General features: G+C 48.7%; 1 protein-coding gene across 1 annotated transcript in view; it reads left to right on the plus strand.

Annotated features, from left to right (window-relative positions):
• Window positions 1–19,424, plus strand: part of LOC145346903 (uncharacterized) — a 42,825-nt gene extending 23,401 nt beyond the window's left edge. The window contains exons 11-17 of the mRNA XM_080194779.1: window positions 5,301–5,399; window positions 7,722–7,915; window positions 8,431–8,605; window positions 11,963–12,119; window positions 14,426–14,579; window positions 16,266–16,377; window positions 17,494–19,424. Coding sequence (XP_080050905.1) covers window positions 5,301–5,399; window positions 7,722–7,915; window positions 8,431–8,605; window positions 11,963–12,119; window positions 14,426–14,579; window positions 16,266–16,377; window positions 17,494–17,675 — 1,073 coding nt within the window. The 3' untranslated portion in view covers window positions 17,676–19,424. The remainder of the gene's footprint in view (window positions 1–5,300; window positions 5,400–7,721; window positions 7,916–8,430; window positions 8,606–11,962; window positions 12,120–14,425; window positions 14,580–16,265; window positions 16,378–17,493) is intronic.
• The last annotated feature ends 2,659 nt before the right edge of the window (window positions 19,425–22,083 follow it).

Below are 22,083 nucleotides of genomic sequence, written 5' to 3' on the forward strand. Positions count from 1 at the left end.
CATTCCTTCAGATTGAAGTGTAACATTACAGATAATAAAACTCTGTCCTGAGAGATCAGCTTCCCCTGACATTATGGCATGGGTTCCTTTGCCCTGGAAGTCTCTGCAGGAGCCTCGCTTTGCTATATTAAAGTGAATCTCTGCAACTTGCTCCCTCCAGCCCCACTCAATATATTACAGCTTGCACATTGCCACGTAGGTCTGGATAATTGTGAGTAAGCTGCATTGGTGCTTTCACAATGGTCCCTCTTTTGATATGGTACATCAGATTCCCTATTGAGTGCACTCTTTGTTGGGTTACGAATGGAGGGGAGGGGGCTATAATCAACCAGCTTGGTATTCAGGCACTTCTGCTCCATGGTGAGATGGTCTGTGATGCTTTCTGTGGTCACACAGCCTGAGATTCCCAGGTGAAAGGAGCTGGAGATGCATGGGAATGTACAGCGGCAGGAAGCAGGATTTTGGGTTGGGAAAGGAGGAAGAGAGAGACACTGGCATTTCTCCAGCTGTTTTCACCATCGTATGACTTTAAAATACTGCCCAGTCAGTGAAATACTCTTGGAAGTGTAGTTGTGACATAAGGAACACTCCAGAGTGCTACTTGAGGTTTCAATTCTCCACCCAAAGGACTAAGTTCCAGCATCATGTGAGCAATTGTACTTTTTGTGCTGAATCTTAGAGAAGGGTTTTCCATAGGAATGTTTTGCTTGATTGGAACATTTTAGACGTATTTGTTAAGGGTCATGGTTAGAACATAGAACATTACAGCGCAGAACAGGCCCTTCGGCCCACGATGTTGCGCCGACCAGTTTTTTTTTAAAAAAAACACTGACCCACTAATCTAAACCAATCCCTTTTCGTCCATAAACCTATCCACAGATCTCTTAAACGCCCCCAAACTAGGCGCATTTACAACCGCAGCAGGCAGGGCATTCCAATCCCTCACCACCCTCTGGGTAAAGAACCTACCCCTGACATCCGTCCTATAACTACCCCTCCTTAATTTAAAGCCATGCCCCCTCGTGCTAGCATTCTCCATCCGAGGAAAAAGGCTATCACTATCCACCCTATCTAAACCTCTAATCATCTTATATGTTTCAATAAGATCCCCTCTTAGCCTCCTCCTTTCCAGCGAAAACAACCCCAAATCCCTCAGTCTCTCCTCATATGACCTCCCCTCCATACCAGGCAACATCCTGGTAAACCTCCTCTGCACCCTCTCCAAAGCCTCCACGTCCTTCCTGTAATGTGGGGACCAGAACTGCACACAGTACTCCAAGTGCGGCCGCACCAGAGTTGTGTACAGTTGCAACATGACGCTGCGACTCCTAAATTCAATCCCCCTACCAATAAACACCAAGACACCGTATGCCTTCTTAACTACCTTATCTACTTGATTCCCAACTTTCAGGGATCTATGTACACATACACCTAGATCCCTCTGCTCCTCCACACTATTCAAAGTCCTCCCGTTAGCCCTATATTGAACACATCTGTTACTCCTACCGAAATGAATTACCTCACACTTCTCCGCATTAAACTCCATCCGCCACCTCGCAGCCCAGCTCTGCAACCTGTCTAAGTCACCCTGCAAACTATGACACCCTTCCTCACAATCTACCACACCACCGACTTTGGTGTCATCAGCAAACTTACTAATCCACCCAACTATACCCTCATCCAGATCATTAATAAAAATTACAAACAGCAGTGGCCCCAAAACAGATCCCTGAGGCACACCGCTCGTAACCGAACTCCATGACGAATATTCACCATCAACCACCACCCTCTCTCTCCTATCTGCCAGCCAGTTCCTGATCCAAGTACCTAGATTACCCCCAATCCCATACATCTGCATTTTCTGCAGAAGCCCACCATGGTGAACCTTATCAAACGCCTTACTAAAATCCATATATACCACGTCAACTGCCTTACCCCTATCCACCTCTTTGGTCACTTTCTCAAAGAACTCAATAAGGTTAGTAAGGCACGACCTACCTGCTACAAAACCATGCTGACTGTCTCTAATCAATTCATTACTCTCCAAATAACTATAAATCCTATCCCTAATAATTTTTTCTAAAACCTTGCCCACAACAGAAGTAAGACTCACCGGTCTATAATTCCCGGGGAAGTCTCTGTTCCCCTTCTTAAACAATGGGACAACATTCGCTATCCTCCAATCTTCCGGCACTATACCTGAGACCAACGATGACCTGAAGATCAGAGCCAGAGGCTCTGCAATCACCTCTCTAGCCTTGTTTTGTTTTTATTTGTAATTGGTAAAAGTTATTGCTAATTTTCTTCCTATACATGTTAACTGTATTCTTAAACTTTGTTTGATAAAAGCTCCTCAGTGGGTTGTTTGACTCATTCTTGAACTGAAACAGAGTCATAGAGGTTTACATCATGGAATCAGGTCCTTCGGCCCAACTTGTCTGTGCCGCCCTTTTTTTTAAAAACCCCTAAGCTAATCCCAATTGCCCACATTTGGCCCATATCCCTCTATACCCATCGTACCCATGTAACTATCTAAATGCTTTTTAAAAGATAAAATTGTACCCGCCTCTACTATTACCTCTGGCAGCTTGTTCCAAACGCTCACCACCCTCCGTGTGAAAACATTGCCCGTCTGGACACTTCTGTATCTTTCCCCTCTCACCTTAAACCTAGACCCTCTAGTTTTAGACTCCCCTACCTTCTGGGAAAAGATATTGACCATCTACCTTGTCTATGCCTCTCATTACTTTATAGACCTCTATAAGATCACACCTCAGCCTCCTACACTTCAGAGAAAGAAGTCCCAGTCTTTACAGCCTCTCCTTATATCTCAATCCATCAAGTCCCAGTAGCATCCTAGTAAATCTTTCCTGCACTCTTTCTAGTTTAATAAATCCTTTCTATAAAAGGGTGCCCAGAACTTAACAGTATTCCAAGTGTTGCCTTACCAATGTCTTGTGTAACTTCAACAAGACGTCCCAACTCCTGTGTTCAATGTTCTGACTGATAAAACAAGATGAGATGAAAACATCTCATGCTTACCCTAGCCAAATTCAAAGTGCAAAACTTGTGATCCAGGCTGACTTCGTAAAACACTTTTTGGAGTTTCTGACCAGAATTACAACAAGAGATCCTTGGTTTGCTATATCGTCTTAAAGTCAGAACCATTAACAGTGCAGCGCACTGACCCTCAGTACTGAGTCTCCGACAGTGCAGTACTCCTTCACTATTGAACTCTGACACTGCAACACTCATTCAGTACTGATCCTTGATCAGTGCATCGCTCCCTCAGTACTGACCCTCTGACAGCGCGGCACTCCGTCAGTACTGACCCTCTGACAGCGCGGCACTCCGTCAGTACTGACCCTCTGACAGCGCGGCACTCCGTCAGTACTGACCCTCTGACAGCGCGGCACTCCGTCAGTACTGACCCTCTGACAGCGCGGCACTCCGTCAGTACTGACCCTCTGACAGCGCGGCACTCCGTCAGTACTGACCCTCTGACAGCGCGGCACTCCGTCAGTACTGACCCTCTGACAGCGCGGCACTCCGTCAGTACTGACCCTCTGACAGCGCGGCACTCCGTCAGTACTGACCCTCTGACAGCGCGGCACTCCGTCAGTACTGACCCTCTGACAGCGCGGCACTCCGTCAGTACTGACCCTCTGACAGCGCGGCACTCCGTCAGTACTGACCCTCTGGCAGCGCGGCACTCCGTCAGTACTGACCCTCTGGCAGCGCGGCACTCCGTCAGTACTGACCCTCTGGCAGCGCGGCACTCCGTCAGTACTGACCCTCTGGCAGCGCGGCACTCCGTCAGTACTGACCCTCTGGCAGCGCGGCACTCCGTCAGTACTGACCCTCTGGCAGCGCGGCACTCCGTCAGCACTGACCCTCTGGCAGCGCGGCACTCCGTCAGCACTGACCCTCTGGCAGCGCGGCACTCCGTCAGCACTGACCCTCTGGCAGCGCGGCACTCCGTCAGCACTGACCCTCTGGCAGCGCGGCACTCCGTCAGCACTGACCCTCTGGCAGCGCGGCACTCCGTCAGCACTGACCCTCTGGCAGCGCGGCACTCCGTCAGCACTGACCCTCTGGCAGCGCGGCACTCCGTCAGCACTGACCCTCTGGCAGCGCGGCACTCCGTCAGCACTGACCCTCTGGCAGCGCGGCACTCCGTCAGCACTGACCCTCTGGCAGCGCGGCACTCCGTCAGCACTGACCCTCTGGCAGCGCGGCACTCCGTCAGCACTGACCCTCTGGCAGCGCGGCACTCCGTCAGCACTGACCCTCTGGCAGCGCGGCACTCCGTCAGCACTGACCCTCTGGCAGCGCGGCACTCCGTCAGCACTGACCCTCTGGCAGCGCGGCACTCCGTCAGCACTGACCCTCTGGCAGCGCGGCACTCCGTCAGCACTGACCCTCTGGCAGCGCGGCACTCCGTCAGCACTGACCCTCTGGCAGCGCGGCACTCCGTCAGCACTGACCCTCTGGCAGCGCGGCACTCCGTCAGCACTGACCCTCTGGCAGCGCGGCACTCCGTCAGCACTGACCCTCTGGCAGCGCGGCACTCCGTCAGCACTGACCCTCTGGCAGCGCGGCACTCCGTCAGCACTGACCCTCTGGCAGCGCGGCACTCCGTCAGCACTGACCCTCTGGCAGCGCGGCACTCCGTCAGCACTGACCCTCTGGCAGCGCGGCACTCCGTCAGCACTGACCCTCTGGCAGCGCGGCACTCCGTCAGCACTGACCCTCTGGCAGCGCGGCACTCCGTCAGCACTGACCCTCTGGCAGCGCGGCACTCCGTCAGCACTGACCCTCTGGCAGCGCGGCACTCCGTCAGCACTGACCCTCTGGCAGCGCGGCACTCCGTCAGCACTGACCCTCTGGCAGCGCGGCACTCCGTCAGCACTGACCCTCTGGCAGCGCGGCACTCCCTCAGCAGTGACCCTCTGGCAGCGCGGCACTCCGTCAGCACTGACCCTCTGACAGCGCGGCACTCCCTCAGCACTGACCCTCTGACAGCGCGGCACTCCCTCAGCACTGACCCTCTGACAGCGCGGCACTCCCTCAGCACTGACCCTCTGACAGCGCGGCACTCCCTCAGCACTGACCCTCTGACAGCGCGGCACTCCCTCAGCTCTGGAACTAAGAGGCTGGATTATGTGTTTGGTTGCTGGAGTAAGACTTGAACCCACAGCTTGCTGATATGTGGATGAGGTCAATGGGCTATAGATGTACACAGCAGGCCAGTATAACTGCCTCGGTTTCTCTCCTTCTGTTTTTGTCTCTGGCTGTAGATTCCGGGCTGGATGTTGTATCAAATTTGCAGCGTTTACAGTACCTGAACCTGGCAGCCTGCGTGAAACTCACAGATCACTGTCTCTGCAACCTCAACGGTCAGTCTCTGATTCTCACTCACTCCGAGGGTGGGGGGATGTTCTGCCAGGGTGATTCCACCAGTAAATAGTGCTTCTGCACACAAACAGCACAGTACAGGCCCTTCGGCCCTCAGTGTTGTGCTGAGCTATGTCCAAATCCAAGATCAAGCTATCCCACTCCCTATCATTCTGGAGTGCTCCATGTGTCTATCCAATAACCGCTTGAAAGTTCCTAAAGTGTCCGACTCCACTATCACAGCAGGCAGTGTATTCCACACCCCAACCACTCTCTGGGTAAAGAATCTATCTCGGACATCCCTCCTATATCTCCCACCATGAACCTTATAGTTATGCCCCCTAGTAACAGCTACATCCACCCGAGGAAATAGTCTCTGCACGTCCACTCTATCAATCCCCCTCATCATCTTATAAACTTGTGTAAGATGTATACATGTTTCAGCTGAGTGGAACGGGGCTGGCAGGGGGTTGTTAGCAGCCTGCCAAAGTCCGGCAACACGGAGGAGGTGCTGAGCCACTTCCTCTTGTCTGTCTCTCACTGTGGAGTCTGAATCTGAATGAAAGGCTGTGAATGCACCACAGGCCACTCAGTGTTTGGAAGAGTTTCAGCTTACTGTTTCAGGAATAAGACTGCCAATCCAACCATGAGCCCATCCCCTCCCCCTGATTTTTACAAGCCAACTGCTTGTTTTTTTTTATTCATTCGTGGGACATGGATGTCACTGGCTGGCCAGCATTTATTGCCTATCCCTAGTTACCCTTGAGAAGATGGTAGTGAGCTGGCTTCTCAAATTGCTGCAGTCCATGTTCTGTGTGTTGACACACAATGCTGTTAGGGAGGGAGTCCCAGGATTTTGACCCAGCACCTTTTGCAATTGTTCATCTCCATTGCTCCCTCCCCAGTCACGCTGTTCCCAGGAAGGTGTTCTGCACTGCTGCAGGGAGAGGGGACTGTGATACTGGGGTTACAGGTGTGAGGGTGGATGCTTATTCTCCACAGGGCAGCACAGTGGTTTGCACTGCTGCCTCACAATGCCAGGAACCCAGGTTCGATTCCCAGCTTGGGTCACTGTCTGTGTGGACTCTGCAAGTTCTCACCATGTCTGAATGGATTTCCTCCAAGTGCTCCGGTTTTCTCCCACAGTCTGAAAGGCTTGCTGGTTAGGTGCATCGGCTGTGCTAATTTCTTCCTAAGTGTACCCGAACAAGTGGTGGAATGTTGTGACAAGGGAATCTTCACAATAATTTCATTACAGTGTTAATGTAAGCTTATCTGTGACTAGTAAATAAATAAATTTAGACTGACACCTTCAGAACATTTGTACAGAAGTTGCCCCCAGGGATTCATTGGGCTGGGGCTATTAGCAGGATGAATGTATTGAATGTGGAGGAGGCGATTGGATGAAAGTTAAGAAATCTTGGGGAAATTGACTTGAGGGATCAAAGAGCAGGTAGGTCATGGTGGAGTTTGGAATTGGTGTCACTTCCTTGTCCTTTGTTTCATGAAATACTTTGATTTGATTTATTACTGTCACATGTATTAGCATCAAGTGAAAAGTATTGTTTCTTGCACACTATACAAACAAAGCATACTGTTCATAGAGAAGGAAAGGAGAGAGTGCAGAATGTAGTGTTACAGTCATAGCTAGGGTGTAGAGAAAGATCAACTTAATGTGAGGTAAGTCCATTCAAATGTCTGATGGCATAGGGAAGAAGCTGCTCTTGAGTCAGTTGGTTCGTGACCTCAGACTTTTGTATCTTTTTCCCAATGGCAGAAGGTGGAAGCGAGAATGTCAAGGATGCGTGGGGGTCCTTAATTATGCTGGCTGCTTTGCCAAGGCGGCGGGAAGTGTAGACAGAGTCAATGAATAGGAGGCTGGTTTGTGTGATAGATTGGGCTACATTCACGATCTTTCGTAGATACTCCCACAGTCCATGGGGTTTGGGTGTCTGTTTCAAAGATATTTAAAAATTCTTTCAAGGGATGTGGCTGTTGCTAGCTAGGCAGCATTTATTGGCCATCATCCTTGAGAGGTGCTGCCTTGAGCCGCTGCAGTCCATATGGTGTAGGTGCACTCATTGTGCAGTTAGGGAGGGAATTCCAGGATTTTGACCCAGTGACAATGAAGGAACAGTGATATATTCCCAAGCCAGGATGGTGAGTGTCTCAGGAGGGATCTTGCAGGTGATGGTGTTCCCAGGTATCTGCTGCCCTTGTTTTTTGATGGCAGCGGTTATGAGTTTTGAAGTGGTCGCACTGTCCACGGTGTTTCAATGTCTATTTCATTCCCCGAAGTTTTTCTGGATTCCTCTCTCTTTAAGGTTTGAATTCTCTTTCTCACCTGATCTTGGACCAGACCAAAGTAAGCGACTCAGGAATGACGGATTATCTGGCGCATGCTCCTGCATCACTCGTTCACCTCAGTCTGAATCAGACAGGCATCACTGAGACAATGCTGACAGCCTTACCCGCAACTGTTCCACAACTCCGGTTCCTGAGCATCAAACACACCAAGGTTAGTGAGTTATCACAAATAATCTTGTGCACTGCAAACTCAGCAGAGGAAGACCATTACAACGTGACAAGGCCATTCTGATTTGTAACTCCCATTTATCCTCTATTTTTCCATAATCCCTTTACTCGACAAAGTTCTGTCAATCTCTGCTAACCTTGGAGTTGAACTGAAAATAGCATGACAGAGAGTCCCAGACTTCCTTCCCCCTTTGTGTGGTGGGCTTCACTGAGATCCACATTTGACAGACTCTTGATGGAGCCCCAGGTTGGAATTGGGTGACCAGATAGGATCCTCTCCCGATCATTATCCTGGGCTTTCCATTCCTGATCCTTATCTGGCCTCTCTGCTTCCAGTCGTTACCCTGGGCTCCCTGCTCTGTTAAAGTGTGTGTTTTGGAAGGGAGGGATTATTTGTGTTGGGGTGGTGTTATAATGCATATTTTAGGGTTGGGGATAGTGTTACTTTGTGTGCCTGGACCCTCGTTGCTTCTCTTTGCCATCTCTCTCTACTTTTAGGTATGTGATGTCTCGGCACTGAAGGACCTGTCAGCTCTCCAGACTCTCCACCTGGATAGCAACAAGATCACCGAAAGCTCACTTCAGGCACTGAGCTCTCATCCCACTCTGTCCTCACTCAGTGTGTATGGACTGCAATCACTGAGCGGCGATGTTACATTGAAGATTATCTCAGGTTTGGTACTGATTCACTGAGCAATAACCCAGCCAACACCTTACATAGAACATTACAGCACAGTACAGGCCCTTCGGCCCTCAACGTTGTGCCAAGCTATGTCCAATCCCAAGATCAAGCTATCCCCTCCATGTGCCTATCCAATAACTGCTTGAAAGTTACTAAAGTGTCCGACTCCACTATCACAGCAGGCAGTCTATTCCACATCCCAACCATTCTCTGAGTAGAAAATCTACCTTTGACATCCTTCCTATATCTCCCACCATGAACCTCATAGTTATGCCCCCTAGTAACAGCTACATCCACCTGAGGAAATAGTCTCTGCACGTCCACTCTATCAATCCCTTTCATCATCTTATAAACCTCTATTAAGTCGCCTCTCATCCTCCTCCTTTGGTAGATAGGTTTTTGATAGGCAAGGGGATTAAGGGTTATGGGGAGAAGGCGGGAAAGTGGAACTGAGCCACGACAGATCAGCCATGATCTTATTGAATGGCGGGGCAGGCTCGAGGGGCTAGATGGCCTACTCCTGCTCCTATTTCTTATGTTCTTATGTTCTCCGCTCCAAAGAGAAAAGCCCCAGCTCCCTCAACCTTTCCACATAAGACCTACCCACCAAACCAGGCAGCATCCTGGTAAATCTCCTCTGCACTCTCTCCAATGCTTCCACATTATAGTGAGGTGACCAGAACTGAACACAATATTCCAAATGTGGCCTCACTAACGTCCGGTATAGCTGCAGCATAACCCCATGGCTATTAAACTCAAACCCCCTGTTAATAAACGCTAACACACTATAAGCCTTCTTCACGGCTCTATCCATCTGAGTGGCAACCTTCAGAGATCTGTGGATATGAACCCCAAGACCTCTCTGCTCCTCCACATTCCTCAGAACCCTGCTGTTGACCCTGTAATCCGCATTCAAGTTTGTCCTACCAAAATGAATCACCTCGCATTTGTCAGAGTTAAAGTCCATCTGCTACTTTTCGGCCCAGCTCTGCATCCTATCAATGTCTTTTTGCAAGAGCCCTCCACCTCATCCACTACTCCACCAATCTTGGTGTCATCAGCAAATTTACTAACCCACCCTTCAGTCCCCGCTTCCAAGTCATTGATAAAAATCACAAAAGGTAGAGGACCCAGCACTGATCCCTGTGGTACACGGCTGGTAACTGGCCTCCAGTCAGAAAATTTTCACACCACCATTCTCTGTCTTCTGTGATACAGCCAGTTACTTATCCAGTTGGCCAAATTTCCTTCTATCCCACACCTCCTTATCTTCTTCATGAGCCTACCATGGGGAACCTTATCAAATGCCTTACTAAAATCCATGTATACGACATCAACTGCTCTACCTTCATCTACACACTTAGTTACCTCCTCAAAGAATTCAATCAAATTTGTGAGGCAGGACTTACCCCTCACGAAACCGTGCTGAACCTTCCTCAGCTTTTTAAATCAACTGAACCTGGGACAGCCTCAACCCATTGAGCACTGGCCCATTCAAACTCATTTACCTTTGTATCTAACCCTGTGCTGTACCTGTCCTGGGAGTGTTTGATGGGGACAGTGTAGAGGGAGCTTTACTCTGTATCTAACCCTGTGCTGTACCTGTCCTGGGAGTGTTTGATGGGGACAGCGTAGAGGGAGCTTTACTCTGTATCTAACCCCGTGCTGTATCTGTCCTGGGAGTGTTTGATGGGGACAGTATGGAGGGAGCTTTACTCTGTATCTAACCCCATGCTGTACCTGTCCTGGGAGTGTTTGATGGGGACAGTATGGAGGGAGCTTTACTCTGTATCTAACCCTGTGCTGTACCTGTCCTGGGAGTGTTTGATGGGGTAAGAAGTCTCACAACACCAGGTTAAAGTCCTATCGTGAGAGTGTTTGATTGGGACAGTGTAGAGGGAGCTTTACACTGTATCGAAACCCATACTGAAACTGTCGTGGGAGTGTTTGATGGGGACAATGTAGAAGAAGCTTTATTCTGTAACTTACATGTCTACATGCAGCCTGAGGTTTGATGTTTCATTGTTGTGCTGGGTATTTGTTGTAGGTGATATAATTTTCACACACTGCTGTGCTGCTGCTGTGTTTAATAATGAAGATGTGGATACACATCTCTTTAAACTGTGATCAGTGCTCCTTCCACTCACATTATCAGCCACTTCAGGTCTTGAACAGCAGGTTAGGTATAAGGATTCGCATTCTAATCAGTAATCTCTAAACTGTCTGTGCTTTATATGCTCTGTCTGAGGCCAGAACTCTCCATTCATCTGACGAAGGGGCTAACCCCGAAAGCTTGTGAGTATATTATCAAATAAATAGGTTGGACTAAAACCTGGTGTTGTCAGACTTTTTACTGTGTTTAATAATGAAGACAGTGGACTGGTGTAGAGGGGACCTTTAGTTGGTAAAGTTTGCAGATGACACCAAGATTGGTGGCATAGTGGACAATGAAGAAGGTTACCTAGGATTGCAACGGGATCTTGATCAATTGGGCCACTGGGCTGATGAATATCAGCTGGAGTTTAATTTAGATAAATGAGAGGTGATGTATTTTGGTAGATTGAACCAGGGCAGGACAGAATCTCAGTTAAGTTGGCAAGAGTTATAGAACAAAGAGATCTAAGGGTACAGGTTCATAGTTCCTTGAAAGTGGAGTCACAAGTGGATAGTGTGGTGAAGGAGGCATTCAGCATGCTTTGTTTCATTGGTCAAATCATTGAATACAGGAGTTGGGACATCTTGTTGAAGTTTTACAAGACATTGGTAAGGCCATACTTGAAATACTACGCATAGTTCTGGTCACCCTATTACTAGAAACGATATTATTAAATTAGAGAGAGTGCAGAAGAGATTTACAAGGATGTTACCGGGACTTGATGGATTGAGTTATAAGGAGAGGCTGGCTAGACTGGGACTTTTTTCTCTGGAGTGTAGGAGGTTGAGGAGTGATCTTATAGAGGTCTATAAAATAATGAGGGGCGTAGACAAGATAGATAGTCAATATCTTTTCCCAAAGTTGGGGAGTCTAAAACTAGAGGGCATAGGTTTAAGGTGAGAGGGGAAAGATACAAAAGTATACAGAGGGGCAATTTTTTTGCGCAGAGGGTGGTGAGTGTCTGGAACAAGCTGCCAGAGGCAGTAGTAGAGGTGGGTACAATTTTAGAAAGCGTTCAGACGGTTACGTGGGTAAGATGTATGTAGAGGGATATTGGCCAAACATGGGCAATTGGGATTAGCTTCATGGTAAAAAATTGGGTAGTATGGACAAGTTGGGCTGAAGGGCCTGTTTCCATGCTGTAAACCCCTATGACTTTATAACACTCCCCCTATTTCTACTTCCTGTTCCAGGTCTCAATCTGACTCATCTCAAGCTCCCGGACAGGCACACGGTGAGCGACTCTGGACTCCACTTCTTATCTCAGCTGGAGGGACTGCTGGAGCTTGACCTCACTGACTTCACACAGGTTACAGACCAAGGCATCAGCCATCTCTCCAGATTACTGCGGTAACCTTTCGCCTGCTTTCTTCCAGCCTCCCCAGGCCAGGTTCACTAAATAAGCTGTGAATGTGGGACCCGATTGGAACGGTGCACGTGTGAGTCACATGCCTCGGACCTTGGGGCAAGTGCTGACTGATGGTAACGCTCTGGGCCCTTCAACAGCCAGGCTGTTCCAAGTGAAAATATTCCCAGCTCGGGGCAAGCACTGAGGCACACCATACGGTAGCCCTTACTGAGAGCCAAACTGACCAATCACAGCTTTGTCCCACATCTGTGGAGAGAGAATAGAGCAAAAATTTTGAACAAAGAACAGTTTAGCACAGGAACAGGCCCTTCGGCCCTCTAAGCCTGCACTGACCATGTGTTCCTAACTAGACCATTCATTTGTATCCCTCTATTCCCAGTCTGTTCATGTGGCTATCCAGATAAGTCTTAAATGATCCTAGCGTGTCTGCCTCAGCCACCTTGCATTCCAGGCCCCCACCGCCCTCTGTGTAAAATACATCCCCTGCATATCTGTATTGAACCTTGCCCCCCCACTTACCTTGAATTTGTGACCCCTTGTGTTTGTCATTTCTGACCTGGGAAAAACTTCCAACTGTTCACTTTATCTATACCCTTCATAATCTTATAAACCTCTGTCTTTCCAGGGAGAACAACCCCAGTTTACTCAATCTCTGCTCATAGCTAATATCCTCCATACCAGGCAACATCCTGGTAAACCTTTTTCTGCACTCTCTCCAAAGCCTTCACGTCCTTCTGGTAGTGTGGCGACCAGAACTGGATGCAGTATTCCAAATGTGGCCTAACCAATGTTCTATATAACTGCGACATCATACGCCAACTTTTATACTCGATGCCCCGTCCAGTAAAGGCAAGCATGCCGTATGCCTTCTTCACCACCTTTTCCACCTGTGCTGCCACCTTTAAGGATCTGTGGACTTGTACACTCAGATTCTTCTGTGTGCCTATACTCCTGATGGTTCTGCCATTTATTGTATAGTTCCCCCGCTACATTAGATCTACCGAAATGCATCACTTTGCATCTTCTGGATTAAATTCCATCTGCCATTTGTCTGCCCAATTTTCCAGCCTATCTATATCCTGCTGTATTCTCTGACAATATTCATCACCATCTGCAACTCCAGCAAACTCACTAATCAGACCAGCTACACCTCCTTCCAAATCATTTATATATCACAAACAGCAGAAGTCCCAGTACAGAGCCCTGCGGAACACAGCTAGTCATGATGTGAAGATGCCAGTGTTGGACTGGGGTAAACACAGTAAGAAGTCTCACAACACCAGGTTAAAGTCCAACAGGTTTATTTGGTAGCAAACGCCACTAGCTTTCGGGGCTCTGCCACTCACCTGACGAAGGGACAGAGCTCCGAAAGCTAGGAAGGTCTTGCCTGTTAAGCGCCTTGCATTTAAGCAGATGCACTCCCAGACCTCCAGGCCCACTGAGTTCATTCCCCCCGCCTCCCCAAAGATTGCTCTTCCTCTTAGGTAGCCTTGTCTTGGCCCCATGCTCGTCCCCAGTCTCTACGCCTGCTGACCTGTTCTGATCCCCACCCCCCTACCACATTAGTTTAAATCCACCTGAACCACGCTAGCAAAACTCCCAGCCAGGATATTGGTGCCCCTCCAGTTCAGGTGTAACCCGTCCTTCTTGTACACGTCCCATTCTCCCTGGAAGACTTCCAGTTATCCACGAATCTGAAACCCTCCCTCCTGCACCAGTTCTTTAGCCACATGTTCAGCTGCACTATCTCCCTGTTCCTAGCCTCACCAGCATGTAGCACAGGGAGCAATCCAGAGGTTGCTACCCTAGAGGCCTTCTACCTAACTCCCTAAATTGCTCTTGCAGGACCTGCCTGCTCTTTCTACCTACATCATTTGTACCAATGTGGACAATGACGTTTGTCTGATTACCCTCCCCTTTTAGGATGCTCTCTCCCCGTTCAGAGACATCCAGGATCCTAGCACCAGGGAGGCAAACTACCATCCTGAACTCTCGCTCATGTCCAAAGAACAACCTGTCTAACTATTGAGTCCCCCACTACTGTTGTTCTCCCATTCTTCTTCTTTCCCTTCTGAGCCACAGAGCCCGACTCCGTGCCGGAGACCTGGGCACCGTGGCTCTATCCAAAACTTGGAATCTAGATGACCCTTGGTCGAAACGCTGGCACTTGTGTGTGTGGTGAGTGCACACTGATATGTGTTCCTTGTACTTTTGAAGCATTTAATGGTGTGTGTTGTGAGACAGCAGCTTGCTAATGGCTGCCCTCTGTCTGTGTGTGTGTGTTTAGGTTGACGAAGCTTTCTCTGAGTAACACATTGATAACAGACGCTGGGTTAGTCCACCTGCAGCATCTGACAAATCTGGAGGAACTCTGTCTGGACCGCACCAATGTCAGCAGCAAGGGAGTGGCTCAGTGCATCAGGAATCTGCCTCACTTACAGGTCTGGGACAGAACTCACATATGCACTCACCGTGGCAGGAAATAGTCAGGAAGCTGGGAACTACTGGCCAGGCTGACCCTTATTAGCATGATGCTATTGAATGGCTTGTTAGGCCAATCAGGGGACAGTTTAGAGTCAACCACATTGCTGTGGGTCTGGAGTCACATATAGGCCAGACCAGGTAAGGATGGCAGATTTCCTTCCCTAAAGGACATTAATGAACCAGATGGATTTCTCCAACAATCGACAATGGTTTCATGGTCATCATTTTGAAGATGTTGTGCAGCGTAGAAGGATTGCATGCAGGTTAGAGGAGTGGCTACCCAAGGGAAAGGGTAGGAGTTGAGATAGAGGTGGGGACGAGGAGGCGGTGGAGAAAGGAATAGCTGGATGTATTTGAGGGGAGAGAGGGCGGTGTTGGGACTGGGTTGGGGACGAGCAGGAGGGAGGGAATAGTTGGAGAGGTAAGGGTCAGGGAGGAGGAGCTAAAGATGTGGGGGCAGAGGAGGAGTGTCGGTCAGAGGGCAGAGAGGATGAGGGTCAGGGAGGAAGGAGGGAATGTGTGGGGGTTGGGGCACAATCTCTTCCCGCTGCTCGGAGATCCTGTTACTCACTCGCACCTTGTGTGGTGGTCACTTTGAGAGCTTTTGCAGCAAGGTTGGTTCTGAGATGGTGCAGGAAGAGTGATTAGGGGATCAGTACTAGAACAAAGAAAATTACAGCACAGGAACAGGCCCTTCGGCCCTTCAAGCCTGCACCAAACATGCTGCCCGACTGAACTAAAACCCCCTACCCTTCCGGGGACCATATCCTTCTATTCCCATTCTATTCATGTATTTGTCAAGGCGCCCCTTAAAAGTCACTATTGTATCCGCTTCCACTATGTCCCCCGGCAATGAGTTCCAGGCACCCACCACCCTCTGTGAAGGAAAATGCTTGAACAGAAAAGTAATAACTGTCAGGAAAAACAGGATAGGCTGGGAACTTCCCTCTGGAATCAGGAAGATTGTGTAGGGGGGGGTGGGTTTGATAAGGTGAACATGGGCAAGGTGTTTCCACCTGTGGGCGAGGCCAGAACTTGAGGTCATCAATGTAAGATGCTCCCAAATAAATTCAATGGGGAACTCCGAGATTGTGAAACCCGTTTCCAGAGTTGAATAGCAGAGATATCATGATGGAGCAGCTGGATACACACCAGGGAGAGAGGAGCAGTAGATTATGTTGATAGAGGAAGAAGACTTAATGTTAGAGGTTTGTGCGCAGCATAGAGTGGTTGGTCCAAATGGCCTGGTTCAATGTTGTTATTACTGCTCCTGCAATGTGTCTGCCTCTGATCTGACATGGTCCATCCAGCAGTTAAAGCATCTCCTCCCTGGGGAGTTGAGTGAGTCCAGCAAGGGGAGGGAACGAACAGGGATGGTGGCAGGAGGTGGGGTGGGTGGGATTGTGGGGAGTGAACAGAGAGGGAGGCAGGAGATGGGGCGGTGGGGAGTGAACAGAGAAGGACATAGGAGGTGGGGCAGGCGGGATTGGGAAGGAGTGAACAGAGAGGGACATAGGAGGTGGGGTGGGAGGGATTGGGGGGAGTGAACAGAGAGGGAGGTGGGGAGGTTGTGGGAAGGTCTGGTTCATTTACTGCTGGGGCAGAGTAACTAACGCTGCTGCTTTCACAATGTTCAATGGCAGGTCTTGAGCCTTGCGTCGACCCGTGTAGGTGACACTGTGCTGACTCAGGGACTGCTGCACTGCAAACAACTGCTCAAACTGAATTTGAGCCGGACTCGCGTCACTGATCAAGGTACTCTTTCTCACTCCCCCACTGTCCCCCACACTCATTGCCCCCATAGGCTTCTGCTACTGAACTGAAACTCTTCCCCCAGGCACTCGGTCTCAATAACTGGTCACTGAATCTTGCATTGGGACCATAACACTCAGAAGCAAAAGCATGGCCTGAGCTTAGAGGGAAAATTTAATTCCATAGAATACAGTGCAGAAGGAGGCCATTTGGCCCATCAAGTCTGCACCAATTTGAAAGAGCATCTTACTCATGCCCACCCTTCCCAGCCGACCCCTGAAACCCCATACATTTATCATGGTCAATTCACCTAACCCGCACATCTTTGGATTGTAGGAGGAAACTCACGCAGACGCGGGGAGAACGTGCAAACTCTGCACAGGCAGTGACCCAAGCTGGGAATCGAACCCGGGCCCCTGGTGCTGTGAGGCAGCAGTGCTAACCCACTGCATCTTGCCTCTACGTTCTGATTCCTTTGATTTTAAGGCTATTCTGTGATACCCTTTTCCATGGTTTTTGGGGATCCACATTCGTTATCCACAGTATATTTCTTTGTTAATTTTCTTAATAATTTCATGCTTTATCAAACAAGATTTGCCTTTTATAAATTCTTGCTTCTTAACACATGTTAGAACAAAAGGCAGATTAAGGAATGGTAAGAGATATTTAAACTGAGGTAGGGATTTGAGCAGAGTTAATGGAACCTGATATTTTCCAGTGATTTTTGAAGTTTATTTATTAGTCACAAGTAGGCTTACATTAACACAGCAATGAAGTTACTGGATTGACTGCTTAAGAACAAGGTTAAATGGAAGAGCTTGAGAATGGAAGCTGGAAGAATTCTCTTCCTAAAGGATTATGAGCAGGAGAAAGTCACTCCCAGATGGAAGCAGGAATTGTTGAACAGCAGGTTAGGTTGGGGATTGACACTAAAGAGAGACAGACACGTGGGTTTAACATCCTGTGGGGCTTCAGAAGTGGTGGCATTTGTCTGGCCGTTTCTATGGTAATGCAATAAATGTTGATCTCCCCAGCCCCGTGAGAAGGCCCTGAGGATGGCCTTAACAATTCCTGAGACCAGGGAGACCAGTGATTTTGTGTGTGTGCTCTGCATTCCAGGCTTGCGACACCTCAGCCAGACCAAGGTGAGCCAGCTGAACCTCGATGGCACAGGCGTGACGCTGACCGGAATCAGTAACCTGATGTCCAGCAACCCCAGCATAACCAGCATCCGAGTTAGCAACCTGCACACGCTCTCTCCTCAACAGGTCTCTGACGAAGAGATGCCGCCTGAGGATTAAACAGCAGGTTGGAGGTGGGATGGGAACCCCTCAAACCGCTCCCTCCCACTCCGTTCCACCTCCATAGTCCCAGGAAAGCAGACATCAGGAGAAAGGGGATTCTGTTTCCAACACTCTTACATTGCACATGGAGAGAAACCTGTCCAATATTCCGCCTGATCTTCATCAGACACGCTGATTGCTGAACGCCCCTTTTCAGTGTTTCCTTCTCCTCCTTTCCTCCACCCCCACCCCCGGCAATCTTCCCACCCTTTATTTCAGATCCAGACAATATCTGGGGACGGCCACCACAAGCTGACCACATAGAATATAGAGTCAATTCCTCATCTAATATTGTACCTGTCCTGGGAGTGTCTGATGGGGGGACAGTGTAGAGGGTGCTTTACTCTGTATCTAACCCCGTGCTGTACCTGTCCTGGGAGTGTTTGATGGGGACAGTGTAGAGGGAGCTTTACTCTGTATCTAACCGCCTGCTGTACCTGTTCTGGGAGTGTTTGATGGGGACAGTGTAGAGGGAGCTTTACTCTGTATCTAACCCCGTGCTGTACCTGTCCTGGGAATGTTTGATGGGGACAGTGTAGAGGGAGTTTTACTCTGTATCTAACCCCGTGCTGTACCTGTCCTGGGAATGTTTGATGGGGGACAGTGTAGAGGGAGCTTTACTCTGTATCTAACCCCGTGCTGCACCTGTCCTGGGAGTGATTGATGGGGACAGTGTAGAGGGAGTTTTACTCTGTATCTAACCCCGTGCTGTACCTGTCCTGGGAATGTTTGATGGGGGACAGTGTAGAGGGAGCTTTACTCTGTATCTAACCCTGTGCTGTATCTGTCCTGGGAGTGTTTGATGGGGACAGTGTAGAGGGAGCTTTATTCTGTATCTAACCCCATGCTGTACCTGTCCTGGGAGTGTTTGATGGGGACAGTGTAGAGGGAGCTTTACTCTGTATCTAACCCCGTGCTGTACCTGTCCTGGGATAATTGGAGATTGTCCCTAGCTATGTCCAATAAGTTTCTAAGCTTCAGCACCCTGGTCTCAGCTGCTTTCCACCTCTGAATGTTGATGATCTTCCTGATTTCTGAGCTTGAGTGAAGTCTGGATCAGAGTGTTGATTCCCATTCTTGGTGAAATTTCTGTGACTGAGTCTGCCCCCCACCTCCCTCCACTCCCTCTGGGTAAAATTGAGCAGTGGTTGGAGGGAGGGAGGTTTGATATTTGTACGACAATATCACTGATGCCTTGAACTGTGATCCCATGAATTTGGACAATGAGTGTTTGTGAAAGAGAAAAGTTTGATTACTAAAAACTGCGTGACCCTGCTGAGTGTGATTATTTACTGTGTTTGGACTTGGGACAGGGAGTCCCCTTCCCCGGACAGATTGCAGCATCGCTTCTTCTGTACAAGGAGGACAGAAGTAAACCTTTCGAGTGGGGCAGGGGCTCGGTATTTTGCTGATCTCGTTCTCCCTACCCACTGCACTCAGTCTCACCCTCTGTCTCTCTTCCCCTTGATCTCATGCTCTACCCCTTTCTCTACCTAACCACCTGCCCTTCCTTGCCCCCACCTGTCCCCTTCTTTCCCCCCCCGAACATCTTCCTTTGCCCCCCCAGCCCTTTCTCGCCTCTGCCCTCGCTCTCAGCTTGTCTGCTGTGATTCTGCTGTTACTGACTGGCTGCAATCTAAATCGTGATATTCACTATTATGTAGTTTGCAGTTGGACATGAATGCAATAAATATGCAATTAATATTTCCTCTTTGCTGAAACTCTTTGCATCTCTCTGTCTTCCTGTTGTGATAAGTTCTCTTCTCAGTTTACCCTCCAGCTCCTCATCCCTTTCCCATTGGACTCTCACTTTCTGATTTATTCTTACCAAGAGCATTGAATCTTCTGTAGCTTTTAAAAACACCGCTTAGAAATGTAACCACCCAAGGAAGGAGGTTCAGGCATCCAGGTGTACAGCATGAGGGGTAGGAACAGGAACCACGAGGTAGGTTGTTGCATAAAGTTAAATCTCTCAGGATTCAGGGTGAGGTATCTAAATGGATACAAAATTGGCTTCTTGACAGTGTAGAGAGTTGTTTTTCAAACTGGAGGCCTGTGACCAGCGGTGTGCCTCAGGGATTGGTGCTGGGTCCACTGTTGTTTGTCATTTATATTAATGATTTGGATGAGAATATAGGAGGCATTGTTAGTAAGTTTGCAGATGGCACCAAGATTGGTGGCATAGTGGATATTGAAGAAAGTTATCTCCAATTGCAACGGAATCTTGATCAATTGGGTCAGTGGGCTGACAAATGGTACATGGTATTTACTTGAGACAAATGTGAGGTGATGCATTTTGGTAGATTGAACCAGGGCAGGACTTACTCAGTTAATGGTAGGGAAGTGGGGAGAGTTACAGAATAATGAGTTCTAGGGGTACATGTTCATAACTCCTTGATAGTGGAGTCGCAGGTGGACAGAGTGATGAAGAAGGTATTCGGCATGCTTGGTTTCATTGGTCAGAACATTGAATACAGGAGTTGGGACGTCTTGTTGAAGTTATGCAAGACATTGGCAAGGCCACTCTTGGAATACTGTATACAGTTCCGGTCACCCTATTACAGAAACAAAATTATTAAACTAGAGTAGCCAAGACTAGTGGGCGAGAAGAGGATTGGGAGAGGTTGAAATATCAACAAAGAATGACAAAGAAGTTGATAAAGAAGGGTAGGATAAACTATGAAGCTGGGCTAGCGCTTAATATAAAAAATGATAGTAAGAGTTTTTATAAATATATAAAAAGGAAGAGGCTGGCTAGGGTGAATGTTGGACCCTTAAAGGATGACAGGGGGGACTTAGTGGTAGGGGATGGGGAAATGGTTGAGGCCTTGAATAACTTTTTTGTTTCGGTCTTCACGGAGGAGGATGTGAATAATTTGCCGGGTGTTAGCGATGGAAAGATGGTAGGAGTGGAGGGCCTGAATGACATTATTGTTACTAGAGAGGCAGTGCTTGAAAGACTGGAGGGACTGATTGTGGACGAGTCCCCAGGACCAGATGGAATGCATCCAAGGGTTCTGAAAAAAATGGCGGAGGTGATAGTGGATGCCTTGATGATCATTTTCCAAACATCGCTGGATTCCAGGGAAGTGCCAGAAGATTGGAAAATGGCTAATGTTACGCCGTTGTTTAAGAAGGGTGGCAGGCAAAAGGCAGGGAATTATAGGCCAGTTAGTTTAACGTCTGTTGTAGGTAAAATGTTAGAATCCGTGATCAAGGAGAAAAAAGCAAGGCATCTTGAGGAGAATTGTTTGATAGAGCAGACACAGCACGGTTTCGTTAAAGGGAAGTCGTGTCTGACAAATTTATTGGAGTTCTATGAGGATGTGTCGAGGGCAGTGGATAGAGGAGAGCCGGTGGATGTGGTGTTTCTTGATTTTCAGAAGGCGTTTGATAAGGTGCCGCACAAGAGGTTATTACAGAAGGTCAGGCGACATGGAGTTGGGGGTAGGGTGTTAGCATGGATAGAGGATTGGTTGTCAAATAGGAGGCAGAGAGTGGGGGTCAATGGGTGCTATTTGGATTGGCAGTTGGTGACTAGTGGAGTGCCCCAGGGGTTGGTGCTGGGGCCTCAGCTATTTACCATTTATATAGATGATCTGGAGGAGGGAACCGAGTGTATGGTGTCGAAATTTGCTGATGACACCAAGATTGGTGGAACGGCAAATTGTGCGGAGGGTGTGGAAAGTCTGCAGAAGGATCTAGATAGGCTGGGCGAATGGGCCAGGAACTGGCAAATGGAATTTAATGTTGGCAAGTGTGAAGTTGTCCACTTTGGTAGGAATAATGGTAGGAAGGACTATTACTTACGTGGCGAAAAACTGCAGCAGGCAACGGTGCAGAGGGACCTCGGGGTCCTTGTGCATGAGTCGCAAAAACCCAGCCTGCAGGTGCAGCAGGTGGTCAGGAAGGCGAATGGGATGCTGGCCTTCATAGCGAGGGGGATTGAATATAGAAGTAGGGAGGTCTTGCTGCAACTGTACAGGGTACTGGTGAGGCCGCAGCTGGAGTACTGTGTGCACTTTTGGTTGCCGCACTTACGCAAGGATATTTTGGCCTTGGAGGGAGTGCAGAGGAGGTTTACTAGGCTGATACCGGAGCTGAGGGGGTTGAACTATGAGGAGAGGCTGAATAAACTAGGTTTGTACTCGTTAGAGTTTAGAAGAATGAGGGGAGATCTCATTGAGACATATAAGATGATGAATGGGATGGATAGGATAGAGGTGGAGAGGTTCTTCCCGCTCAGAAAGGACAGTAGGACTAGAGGGCACAGCCTCAAGATAAAGGGGGGTCAGTTTAGATCGGAGTTGAGGAAGAACTTCTTCACTCAAAGGGTGGTGAATCTCTGGAATTCTCTGCCCGTTGA

The sequence above is a fragment of the Carcharhinus amblyrhynchos genome, chromosome 8 (genome assembly GCF_965287045.1).
Source record: "Carcharhinus amblyrhynchos chromosome 8, sCarAmb.v2.hapA, whole genome shotgun sequence".
NCBI classification, from domain to species: Eukaryota; Metazoa; Chordata; class Chondrichthyes; order Carcharhiniformes; family Carcharhinidae; genus Carcharhinus; species Carcharhinus amblyrhynchos.